Raw genomic sequence first — 12,999 nt, 5'->3', positions numbered from 1 at the left:
GGATATATAAGTATGTATTACACATCGACGAATTAGATGCATCACAAGAGTTCCTTCAGCTGCAGCCATGTATTCATGCATTTTGATTCACAGATATGGTGCGGATCTTCTAGCATAATCTCTCTACATCCAATCTTGCTTTCTCCTTCAGGCGAGTCCTCACTCAGGAATGCATCTTCTCCCAATACGACAGTCTTTTCCTGGCTCTTGTCGTGCACCAACCCAGGACAAATGCAGTAGACAGTCTACTTTTCTCCTTCTCCTCCGCTATATATCTTATCATTACATTTCCACCCAGAGAGAAAGCCAATCCTAGAAGAGGTGCATCAGGTTAGCAGTTTTGCACGTAGATCAGAGCTTGCCTCAGATCATTTGTCAATCCTGCGTTGTAACATAGCGACGAGGCGATTGCTACGTTAGCACTAGCGAATTTTGTCAATTTTGAGCAGTTCATCTTGAGGAAATCAGGCTTACATCCTCGGAAATTGACTACCACGGCTCGATAACCAAGTCCACCTCGGTCGATGGGTGCACACGCGGGCGAAAGTATCCCTTTAATATAAGGCTCGCACGAACGCGTGGATTGATTTATAGGTGCCCGGATAGATACCATCCCGTGGACACATATCTCCCGTGAATCCCGTTAATACCACTATTATCGGAGCATCCTGCGCCGCGGGCACGCCTTCGGCTGGGGTAAAATCAGATCCTCTTAGGCTGTCCGGTTACCTGGGTTTCAAAGATCAATGAACGCAATATACAATATACCGCGTCTATATGGCGAAGATAAGTCCTGTAAACGAGCTTTGTGAAGCGCAATACATTATACGCGCAAGTATGAAGTGCTGTACCTGGAGTATTGAATATGTTTTTTGACTTGCTGAAATCCCCCACTGCACAGTATACTGTTTGTGCATGACCACTGAAGATGCAACCCATGAGCCCTCTTCAATAAAACGAGCCGACGAACGTGCCTGTTTAGCCCCCGTACTTTGAAGTTGTCAAATAGACTGGGGCAGCGACCTTCAATAAGCTCGCATAGGGAGCTCCATTCAGTTCCTTTGTTCGGGCGTAATTGGATGGTAATGAGTACTGGAGACGACGGCTACGAAACAATGGTATTTTTTGTCATCGTTATGCTGAGAACGAAAGACCTCGTGGGCTTGGTGTTAGAAGTCTGACGATATCATCCATCAAGGGAAAGATACATCCTTACGTGCTGGGGAACAGACAACGCCGCGATACGCATCTCCGAGATGGTAGAAACATGGCAACTGATATTTCAGTTGCCTAAGTGTGATTTTGATCCAACGTTTTCGTAAATGAAGACTGTGTGGAAGTGGACCGTGTTAAATATCTCGTGCTGATGGACAGTGAATTCTTTTGCTGATGGAAGCCAGTGAAGATCGAAGACGCGGGCAGACCGGATGACTCGCTGAGAGGGTAGTGGTTTTCACTGCGGTCTACATAATATAGCCTTATATGGTGGAAAACACGTAGATTTTGCGCATTCAGTTGTTGAGTTCCGTTATTACCCTCTTCATTTGACATGAATTGCGGTGCGCCGCTCTCGTAGAGCTTGCTTCATCCAAATCTGTTAAAAGACCCGTCATGATTTGTTCCGTAGGATACTTATGGTCCTAAACGACGTCAAAGTTCTAGCTGATTTGTGAGTGCCTTCTGCAACTGAAGCTGTACAGCTACGCGCAGAGTAATGTAAGATGATTCAGGGCTTTTGGGCGTGTCAGCTTAGCTTGATTTTAGAATCAGATTTCCTAGGCTGGGTCATTCAAGAGACAAAAGCACAGAAATACGGGAGGCAAGTTTTAGTACTATATTCCACACACACGAGCTCCGAACTTGTTCGGAACGGAAGTAAGCAACCTGACTTCGAACGCAACAATTCACCTGGCAACACTACGGCACTGTCGGCTTGCCGCTGCGACCCGGACTACTTTCAACGACGAACTTCGTTGTTCAGTTGAGTTCAGTTGTATCGCTATCCTGGACATGATACTCGCCACACTGCATCAATTGCAATAGCAGAACTACCATCTACCACTAACAGGCTTTGAAGACTAGCCGGAGAAACGAATGCTGGAGAATCGAACCAAGGTGCCATTCATCACAGCGGAGAATCAGTCACCAGTAGAAGATTTTGCGAAGTTACAAACAGCATTTGCGCGCATTCATTCTTAAATTTTTATCCAGGGGCCAGAACCTTGCGACACCTTCAGCTTGACGCTCAATGAACATTCTAGGAAGCAAGGAATTCTCGATATGTTTGACAAACCTGTTTTGCTGGATTCCACTTCCGCCTTTGTGTGTTATATTTACCGTAGGTTAATGGCTGATAATACAGCAGTTTTATTTTCTCTGGGGTTTAAGTATCCTTGTCAACCAGCATCCGTTCACCTATGGTGTCTATTGAGCCGTATGTGACATTACCGCATCGAACGTACCAACCTTCCTTCCATCATCAGATTGATATTCGCCTGTTCTATTTTGTGTTACACCCAAGGGATATACCTTTAGGCATATGACTGGCTTTGAGATATTGGGAATTACTCTTCGTGTTAGTATTGTTCATGAGTTCAGCTCATTGGTATCTTGTTTTGATAGTCTAATTTGCAATGCTGTTTCGTCTCTGTTCCGTGCTTACATGAGCATGAAAGGTGTCATGTTTCGGCCTTCTCTACCTCTCTTTTCGAGTGAGATTTGTTCATAACATTTCCTGTGCTCTTTTCGCCAGGCAAAAGGATATGACATAACTAAGGCTCTTTTTTGGAGGCTCCTCCGACGGGAGGAAAAAGTAATTCGTGGTGTGCTTCTTGGTATGATGTCGGTCAGCAAGAAAAGATTTACATGCGTACGTGCTTCCATCCTGCCTCAGGACCATTAGAACAGTGATAGCTGCATGATTATTTAGCTCGCAAGAACAGTTGGTCAATAAATTATGGATACCCTTTTGCAATTTGCAAAATCGTAGTATGACATAGGTAATTGAAGATGCTTTGTCTTCAGATTGCGATTTGTTTTCTGCGCTCATTTTTCAGTATAAAAGACTTCGACTACGACTCCAAAAAACCGTCGAGCTCGGTTCTACGATGTTGTCCAAGAGTGAGCATTTATCTACTCATATCTCAGCATAGTTGTTGTGCTCCTCTTGCCCGCAATCTATCTGTCATTGCCGGAAGTATCTTACGGCCCATTGCAGGTGGACATTGTCTTCTGGCTACACTACTTGTCTGTCTGATGGTACTGTAGAAGTTTCTGCAGGCGTCGCCGCTGATGCCAGTCTCGACACGTTACTGCGGCACTCCGTCAAGGCGCGCAGTCGCACCCACGCTCGACTTTTCTGGCTCGACTTGGATTTGGACCAGCGAGAAGACCGGTGCAGAAGATACCGCACCTACGGGAGCACGTCCATTCTGTAAGGCCATCCTCTCCTCCAGCACAACATGTCCGGTCTGCGCACTATCATCATCTCTTCGCGAATGGATAAGCGATACTAACGCTCTCGTAGCGATGACTTGTACTCCATCGTTGTCAACGGAAATGAAATTGGAGCAGGAAATGGTTACAAAAGCTCAGCCGTCTATACCGCTGGCCTTGAACCCGAAGGGCACAACATCTTTGCTATTTCCGTGAACAACACGGGAGGATCTGCCGACCTCATTGCCACTATCCTTGTGGACTACCGCGATGGTACCACTCAGACTATCGTCACTGACACCACCTGGAAGACGATCAAAGCTACCCCCCCCCCGGTGGTTGGACTAGTCCGAGCTTCGACAATTCAGCTTGGATTGCCGCAGTGTCTGAGGGACCTACGGAGAGCACGCCTTGGGGGAGGCCTCCACTTCCCCCTGCCATGAATATGGCTGGAGTCAAGTGGATCCATACGAATGAGACATCCGCCGCTGGGGTAGACCCTCTAGATCACAGACCATTCCGCAAGAATGGAAAAGCTGCTGCTTGTGGAAAAATAATCATCACCGCGTACATTTCCCTTCCCTACATCATCGTCCTGATCCATCTCACCGGACTTGCAGCGACGACGAGTACACGTTGTACTTCAACGGGAACAAAATTGGAAACGGTAGCAACTGGCTAGCCATGCAAGGCGTATTCCATTCCTATTCTGGATGCGGATGAGAACCTGATTGCTGTGGACAGCATGAATACGGAACCGGTGCATGCTGGGCTCGTCGCGGGTGTTTTGGTGATGTATGACGATGGAACATCGGAAACGTATTACACGGATGACTAGTGGAAGACGCTGGACTAGACGACTCCGGCTGGCTTTGAAGACATGGATTTGGATGACAGTTCATGGATTAGTGTGACGGAGTGGGTGAATGGTGAAGCCAATTTGGTGACTGTTCCGCTTGCGTAAGCTGTCTTGTATGATGTGCTCAATTGGACTTTGCTTTTGTGGTGGAACTTACTACTTCTATACCTTTTGATCTTCAATGATATGTTGGCATTGGTCTCTTCTTCGCAGTTCACTATGGCTCCGAGTCGGTGTGGCGGTTTGTGGGAGAGAATTGGTGTGAGCTTAAGTGAGTGAATTGAGAGAGAGAGATCCAGAATCAAAGTTATCGCATGCAAGGATATGGCCTTTCCGTAGTTTGGTCGTTTAGTCGAGGTCGACAGAGTTGTGGCTAAAGATTATGCGACTAAGAGCAGAAATATTTGGAGGGCTTCATCGGGATAAACAGCACACAGAAACAACGGAAGAGCATGAAACAATTCAGCGGTGAATATAAGAAATGAGTGTGGAAAGTATCAGTGGCGGGAGGCATGCAGGGGGAACTATTAGTTACTCCATGACTCCATGAGTCATGACTCGGAATTAATAACCATTGTCCGGAGCCATGTGAATTTTAGTCCTTTGAAGATTGAAATGTGTAGATACAGTTTGATGGAAATGTCTTGACAGCCTCTAGAATCCCATCAGGCTCTACAGCACTGTCACAGTATATGTCATTGCTGACATAGATGATCATGCAAGGCTGTGAGTTGCTTGTGGAATGGCTGGGCATGGGGGAAAGTCATGGTGTTCATCAATACCAGATGTATCTAGGGAGAATTTGAGTAAATAGTTTATAAAACTACTCACTGGGCTTGATAGTTAAGGTTCTTGGCTTGCTCAAAGATTTGTTACTTGGTGGTCAAAAGAAAAGGGAAGCTAAATCAAATTTTCGGAACAGGTACAATAAAGGGAGGCCAGGGGTAGCTGCATGCATGCTCATGCATCACCAGAGCCTGTACATGTTGGTTTGTGATATAGAAGTATCCTAGAACCAAAGATTCAGAAGAAAGGGAATGTCCTAGCTCATTTACCTCAGCTTCAAGCAAGAGTAAACCACCAGGGATATGTGCAACTATGGCACAGGGAGAGTACACTGCCCCACTCAGCATACAAACAGTGGTCCAAGCCATTGTATCTTGATCCCCAGCACACTCTGAGGAGGCATTGTCTGCTGTAAGCTTCAGTTCTCACATCAGACAGGATAGGCATGGGTGTTGTGTTGACTTAAACTGGAGAGGAATTTAACAAATAGAAAAGTAATAAAAATGAACTGGTATATGCATTAGACACCTATATGACCCATGCTAATCCTCCTTCCAATGCTTGGAATAGCTCTGTTGTTGGAGAGGTGAGCCACCTCAATATTGGTGTCAAGATCTTGAAGATACAAGCCCTTTGAGGCTGTAAGGCCCAGATGCATGCTCATCAGTCCATGAGCAATGCAGTGTCATGCTTGGATGGAATAGAAACCTATACAGAAGAATTGAAGGAAAAACAGTAAAGACAGTGGTGAAAGATAAGAGAAAGATGTGGCAAATTAAAAAGGAAGTATGAGTCAGCTGGTCTGAGACATTGAGTTTACGTGCCTGGCAACTCGTACTACCACAGTGCCCAGTTCAACTCCGATGGACAAATACACCTACATCAGTTTACAGGCAAATTGGACTCTGAAAGAACCAAGCCACCAAATTCAGGGTAGATGCAGACAGTTCCTGATTCCAGAGTATAATGTGCCATTGATAGCAGGTGTTATACATCCTCAGTGATGATGACCAGTAAAATTGCTGGAGCCCGAGTGGCTCTGAGGCGTGGTATGGTTGGATCCTTTGAGAAAATTGTCAATGAAAGGAGAATATATTTGTATCATCTCAAGAGAACAAACTGTTTCAAATTCAAGCATCATATCGATATGCTAGTTGTGTATACTCAGACTAAGCCAAGTTGGAGAGCCCATTCGAACCCCGGTGTCTTTTACGCCTCACTGTCGACTCCTTTCTCTGAAACTTGTTACATAAAGTTTCATATCGATACCGTTCTTCCCTGGTAAAGAAGTTTAGTTCACGCCACTACTCTCTTTATTTCTGTCGATGAGAGTAAGTCGAGTGTGAGATATACGGATATACCTACATTGTACGAGCTTTCGTTATCATGCCGATGGTTCAACAGCGCCGTGTCTCAGCAGGGGTTCAATTCCCTTAGGCATATGTTCAGTAGCGAAGGATGGTTGATTTTTTTCTGCTACTCATGAGTCATTTGTCTTCCTTTGCTTTTTGGCAAACAAAGTTAGAGGTGCCGAGAATCGAACTTGTGGGGAAAAAAAAGGTGATGAATAACATGCTCCATGTGACACTCTAGCCACTACACTGTAGTGCTACGTTGAACTTCTCTTAAGCACTTGGCCTTGAAGAACGCCGAACATTGATTGACCTAGCTGCACAGGAAAACTGAATTGAAGGGGTATTGCACACATTTCTCGTTAGTCCTTGTATTGATGCTCACTTCCCGCCACTATCAATAAGAAGCTGAGGGAACTCACGCTTCAGGGTGTAAGAACTTCATGTTCTTCCTGGCATTCATTGACATTGATGAAACTCCTTTTTTGTCTTCAGAGTGTGAAGTTCGGCCTGCCACGGTGGAAGTCGGTCCAAACGACAACCGTTGGAGAATCGGCACTTGGTTTTGGTAAGGTCATTGAGCTGAAAAAAAAAAAGGCCCAACTTCTAACCAAGCACCAACTCTTCATTGACTTCCTGTCATTTGACATGAGAATGCAGAGAATCGAACTCTCGGGCCCTGAAAAAGTTTCAGGAATGAACTACAAAGGTAACATTAGCCATTACGCTCAAGTGCTACGTTAAGAAATCGGCCAGAAGATTTGAGTCGGAGTTACGAGTTCCCAGTTGGACTCAAAATGGCAATCAGATTCCTCCCACACCAATCTGATTGAGCTCTACTACTGATGCTCTGGACTCCTGCCATTAGTGCCACCTATTGCAGTTATTCCAACATGCCATTGCCTACTATATCACATTATCTGTTCACCTAGTATTCCAATCTTAAATGCCACAATTCTCTTTCTCTTCATTTTGCTCTAAATTGCTTCATGTCTGCTGCAACTAGCACTTCCACCTTGTCACTTATCAGTGCTGACCAACTATGTTCTCTACTTTGCATAACTCCACAAGAGGCTCTGGAGGAGTACCCTCACTTTGTGAGTGACATTCTGCCAGGTTTTATAGTCTTGGGCTGAAGTTATTGATCCTTTCCAGGCTCTTGATCCAGCACTTCTTCCTGACATTTACTGCATTGAAAATGTAGTGAACTGGGTGTCCTTGCAAGAATTAGCAGTCTGTTATGGCTACTACATTTAACAGAAAGCTGTTCAGAAGCTTTCACTGACAGAAACTGGCACTACATGCCACCTTCAGTTCCAATCTCAAAAGTGTTAACATCAAAAAAGTACAGTTACATGCCCTCTGAATGTCCAGGCATGTAATTTTGCGAATTATGATGATACATTGACTGCATCCCAGTCTACTATGTGTGCAGTAAAGAATATGGCTAGAACACAGTAAAATGGGACTTGTATGACAGCTGGCTTCAGTGATGATGGGTGGAGAGCATGGCCTAGCAGCAGGATGACATCAGAGAGGGTCATACTGCACATGAGGTCCCAGCACTTGACACTAAATGTACTAATACAAGTACAGAAAGACCCACTAAAAATAAAGAGCACATGATCAAAATACAATCAGGGCTTTGTGCACAACCTTGCATCATATTGATCAATGATGCATAGGTATTAAATTGCCAAGGGACATCTTCTAGAACAGAGCATTGGTGCACAATGAGATAAACCCAAATATCAGAGAGATTGACTGAGAAATGAGAAGATTTGGGGAAGAAATGACCAGAAATAACTCCTGTGCATGGGTTAATTGCCCTGGTGAGATAACAAAGTGAAGAGACCAGTGGCTACACCACTAACAGAGATAACCAGTGTCAGGTTGCATAGAAACAAAAGGCAGTCCTAACCTGGAGCAGAATATGCATGTCAGACTGTAACATGTGTGTGAATGATATGCCAGGGACTCCATTCTGGAGTCCTGCACTTTGAAACTACTATATTTAGTGTGTCTTAGTAAGTACAGTAGTAGACTATTTAAGTACTGCATTGTAAGAGTAGTAGGTAAGTTTCTGACCCCCCACAGTTGTAGTGTATTGGGCACAGAAAGCCTTGCACTCTAGCTCTGGGTTTGTGTTTGTAACTTCAGGTCAGAGAATAGACCACTTTATTAATATCATTGAGAGAAAATTGTGTGAGGCACAGATGCTTGTGAGGGACTCTAGTTTGATTTAATAAGAGGTTTTGAATTGCACTCTAGCCTAAGAATAAGAGAGCAGTGTCTAAAGAGCACTCTTTTGAGTTTTTGAGGTATTTGTGATGTAACATGCTATAGGTGGCAGAGGTTCAAACCCTTTGGGTCTGTCATACAACATTTTATTGTGTTTTGTGTCTCTGGATTGCATAGGTTTGAATCCTGTGGATCTATGATCAGTTCAGAAACTTGTGTGCAGATATTTGACCCCTTTTGCACTTGTAGATGTGTTTGTGAAGTGTTCCTGCTTACAGCATGAAGCTTTGATTCATGTAGTGTGTGTCTAGTGATTTGGAATTGATCTGAGCAGTGCTTAGAACATTTTTGAGAGTTTTGTGAGAGTGTTTTGATATATTGAGCTACAGTACCCTTTGTCTCAAGGCCTGGCAACATCTATTGCCACCTCTTGTTTTGATAAAATGAAAAGCTCTGAGACTTAGAGAGATCTGAGACAGTTATACATGTGCTATTACTATTTGTCACAGTGAAATCATTTGAGAAGACAATTGTACTTGCTACAGCTACTCTATCACATTATAATCCCCCCAACAAACTAAGAAGTGTTGTGTATATGTTGGTGTGGTTGTGATCAGTGGATAGCACTCTGCTGTATCTGTTTTCATCTTGCACATATGCAGAACCTCTTCAACAGTTACATCCCACTGAGATGCTACTGCAATATAGCCTGAGCTGGAATTAGGGAGAAGATGCTATGCATTGATTTAATGGTGTGGAAGGAAAAGTAAACTCTTCCCTCAGCATCTATTTTCATGTGTACTAAAATATAGAGAGCCACATACAGGGTTCAAAAACTTCATTAGACAACTACCTGCATAAAGCTGTGCTTCAGCATACAAATGAGGAATTAAACCCCACACCCTACACAATGAGAGATAATAACTATTTCAGTATCTCATATTTATTTACAGTAGAATCCTTTATGATAACATACTCAAATAAGTAGGTGGGAGAATGATAAGAGATGTTTATACAGGAGGATGATATTCCACAGAAAGTCAAAATTGAGAGCTGTAAATTTTATAACTGTAATGTGACTAGAATTTCTAGCATAAAACATGCTCAAAGTTGTCATAATTTTAGCCTCTATTTTCACCAAATCATGACACTTATCTTATCACAATGCTTAGTAAGCCAGATACTTACAAATTCTGACATATAGTGCTCTCAGCTATACAGAAACTTCACTAAAGACATCAGGAACTGTATCGAGCTGCATCTTACCCATCAGTACATAGATAACAGCTGACAATAGCACTAGAACTATATAGAATGACTGTGCATCATCATAGTCTTAGTCAGTCTAGCAGCAACTCAAGGGAAACTCACTGCAATGGCTTCACAGATAATGGTATGCCTACTGCATCAAGAGAATATTGCTATTGGAACATGCTTCTGACAGACTAGAACTGAACTGTAAGCACCTGTAGAACTAAGACTTTCTAGTACAGTATTTCAGACAGTAGTTTATATTCTGTGACACTAGCTTGAGAAGCAAGTGTCCAGAGTAAAGAAATCTATTTGAGGCTTTGAGTAAGAGAATATATTGGACTTAGACATTATTTTGAGTGATTTGAGATGCTTGCAATGCTTTCATAGCTCACATGCTACTTTGGTTATTTGATACAAGTTCAATATTGATTGTATTCTACTTGGAAAAATACATTTTATGATCTTATAAATGAACTCAGCATGCTCTGACATGTTTCTGTGTGTACTGAATGATTGCAGGTGCTGAACTTTGAATCTTTGGGTTTGATCAATCATCCATGTCTGTGTGTGTCTATTCTAGATTCACAATGATTTGAATCTGTTGGCTTGTGGACTCAGTTTTAAGTATTTCATGTCTCTGTATCATATAGGTTCAAATCCTGTGGATCTATAAAAGATTTCTGAGTGTTACAAGTATCAGTGCTCTGCATGCTATTGTATTTATTTGAGAGTTTTTGGTTTTTTTTTTCATGTTATATTCCAGTGAACATGTCTGTTTGATTGTGACTATTCTCACTTCATTGCCTTGAGATCAAGCATATTATTTTATGCTTTTTGTCAAAAGCATTTGGATTTAAAGAGACAATATTTGAATACTTGCATACTACATATACTGTTAGACCCAAGTTGCATATGATTAGAACATGTGATAAACTGATGCTGTATCATATTCATACAGTCACATCAGAGTTTATGATTTGTGTCTGTTGATCTAGTGCTTCAAGGCCCAGTGGAATCAGCTCAAGATAAAATGGTGTAGAATAAACATTAGCTCAAAGCTGGGGATATACAGCAAGAGCTAGCCTACTTATATACTAAGTCATTATGCTCTTTGTCTTTGAGCATTCTTACTGTCTACAAAAAGACTGTTGTGCATTGTTGAATGTCATCATGGCATTGAAAGACAATGACAGACTCAGCTTGTTGTGATGACTAAGCCTGTCCTATGGTCCTAAGCACTGGTGTAGGTGCTCTGACTAAGTGCAAATAGAGGTTAGATCAAAAAGAAAATAGAAAAATCATAACATATACACTGTCCTATATAGTATATCTTTAAGAGACAACTGAAATACTTTAGAGTTCTTACATCATACTCATCTCTATGAACCTTCTGAGAGTTTGTATATTATGGTAGTTATTGTAGGTTGGATTAGTGTTTCTGCACTAGCATGCTTCTCTCTTAGTATGCATAAAGTATCTTCATCAGATTTGGATATTATCACACTAGTGTGTGAGATGCTGAAGAGCTATATATGCTCTAAAATATCAATATTGTACCTATAACTATCATACAGATTTAAAGCCTAAGTCTTATAACTCTGAATTTATAAGAGATGTGACTATTGTGATGTAAAGGGGTTAGAATATCTTTATCACTTCAGGGCTGGAGAAAATCCAGCATTATAGCAGTAAAGAGGTTCATCTTCACTTATTATTGAATTCTAAAAAGAATTTCCAGAATGCATATAACCACACATCATAGACTTGAATAATAACAATCATGACTATAGAATGGCTTATCCTATAGACTAAGATCTTGCATGAGAAAAAAGGAAGCACATTTCTTTCTTCATATGCACAAAGCCTCTTCAACACATCATATAAATTCAGGTTGCAGTCACACCTAAAATAGAATATATTCTCAGTAAAATGTAATGAATTTAAAGATAAGGATAAGAATATGCATATTATATGATAGAAATCTCAGACAATGACCTCTGATTCCTTCCACTCTAAACTTTTAACTCACTTATAAGTATTATCATGCAGTGTTGTTGATACACTGTGGACAAGCTGAGCAAGATTTGATAGCATAATAATAATTATACTCTCTCACTTTCTATCAGAAGTATATATCTTATAGATATATTATTGGCTAAGCTCAATATCCATCTCTTCTTGCAATTTCATATTAAAAAGACCTGCAGATGAGAATTGAGAAGAGTATTTTATGACAGAAGAGCTGTGATACACTATTGATATCAGTTCCATATGGATATTCCTTCTTCTTAAGTCCATATAGTATTGTACACTTGTGATGTGGGTTTGCAAGTGTCAGATCAAAAACAGCAGGATCACTGTTAAAATATCACTATACTGAGAGACCTTCAGAGTGTGTTATGTGTATGCTATCAGACTCTGCTTTACACTAACTTCAATTTCAAAATTCAAACTGTCACTCATCAGATTCCATCAGCCTCTGGCCAACTATCATTTCCCTTCATTTGATTATCTTTAACATTTAATATCTATATTTCATATCTTAATTTACAACCTGAAGTCAGTAGTAATTGATAGCATTGAAGTCTATCATACTTCACCTCAGAATTGCTGTTTCACATTCAAATTTCATATTTTAATTTCTAGATTCTGAAGTTAATAGCAAGTAGATAGCATCAGAGTATACTAAACCCTGATTCAGAATTAGCTACCACTAGTATGTAAGCTCTGTACAATTGCCATAGACACTCAGTTCAAATCTCAACTTAGTTCAGCCTAATAACTTTGTCCTCATCTCAAGTCCTTCTCTAAGTCTGATGGATTCTACTCTATTAGTGTATCTTATCTTCTATCCAACTTCTCTGTCTCCAATAGACTCTATTTTATCAGCTTGATCCTTTGGGCTTCAACTCAAGAATGACATTGCTAATAGCTTCACTAAGATCCACACATTCTGCCAGTTTCTATATATGCAATTAACTTCATTTTATTGGCACATTTCTAACAGAGTGACATATGTTGGAAATTTTCACAGTTTTTATTTTAGAGGATAACTTTATCATTATCAAGTTC

At 41.4% G+C, this 12,999-nt stretch overlaps 3 protein-coding genes across 3 annotated transcripts; 2 read left to right on the top strand and 1 right to left on the bottom strand.

Annotated features, from left to right (window-relative positions):
* Positions 1-411: 411 nt before the first annotated feature.
* Positions 412-1,249, bottom strand: BT62DRAFT_1009339 (uncharacterized protein; the record flags this gene model as incomplete). Its single annotated transcript, XM_043177543.1, has 5 exons — positions 412-422; positions 475-552; positions 611-691; positions 967-1,105; positions 1,217-1,249. 5 exons carry the CDS (start codon positions 1,247-1,249, stop codon positions 412-414), a joined length of 342 nt encoding a protein of 113 aa, XP_043037019.1.
* A 2,093-nt stretch (positions 1,250-3,342) lies between these two features.
* Positions 3,343-4,128, top strand: BT62DRAFT_1034463 (uncharacterized protein; the record flags this gene model as incomplete). The annotated part of the gene is made up of 1 exon (XM_043178367.1): positions 3,343-4,128. A coding segment is annotated over one exon (309 nt), but the record flags the coding sequence as incomplete, so codon positions are not given.
* On the top strand, positions 4,127-4,569 carry BT62DRAFT_935128 (uncharacterized protein; the record flags this gene model as incomplete). The annotated part of the gene is made up of 3 exons (XM_043186864.1): positions 4,127-4,272; positions 4,333-4,400; positions 4,452-4,569. Coding segments are annotated over 2 exons (213 nt in total), but the record flags the coding sequence as incomplete, so codon positions are not given.
* Positions 4,570-12,999: the final 8,430 nt, after the last annotated feature.

The sequence above is a fragment of the Guyanagaster necrorhizus genome (genome assembly GCF_019112545.1).
Source record: "Guyanagaster necrorhizus MCA 3950 unplaced genomic scaffold BT62scaffold_23, whole genome shotgun sequence".
Classification (NCBI taxonomy): domain Eukaryota; kingdom Fungi; phylum Basidiomycota; class Agaricomycetes; order Agaricales; family Physalacriaceae; genus Guyanagaster; species Guyanagaster necrorhizus.
This window is presented reverse-complemented; position numbering and strand designations above follow the sequence as displayed.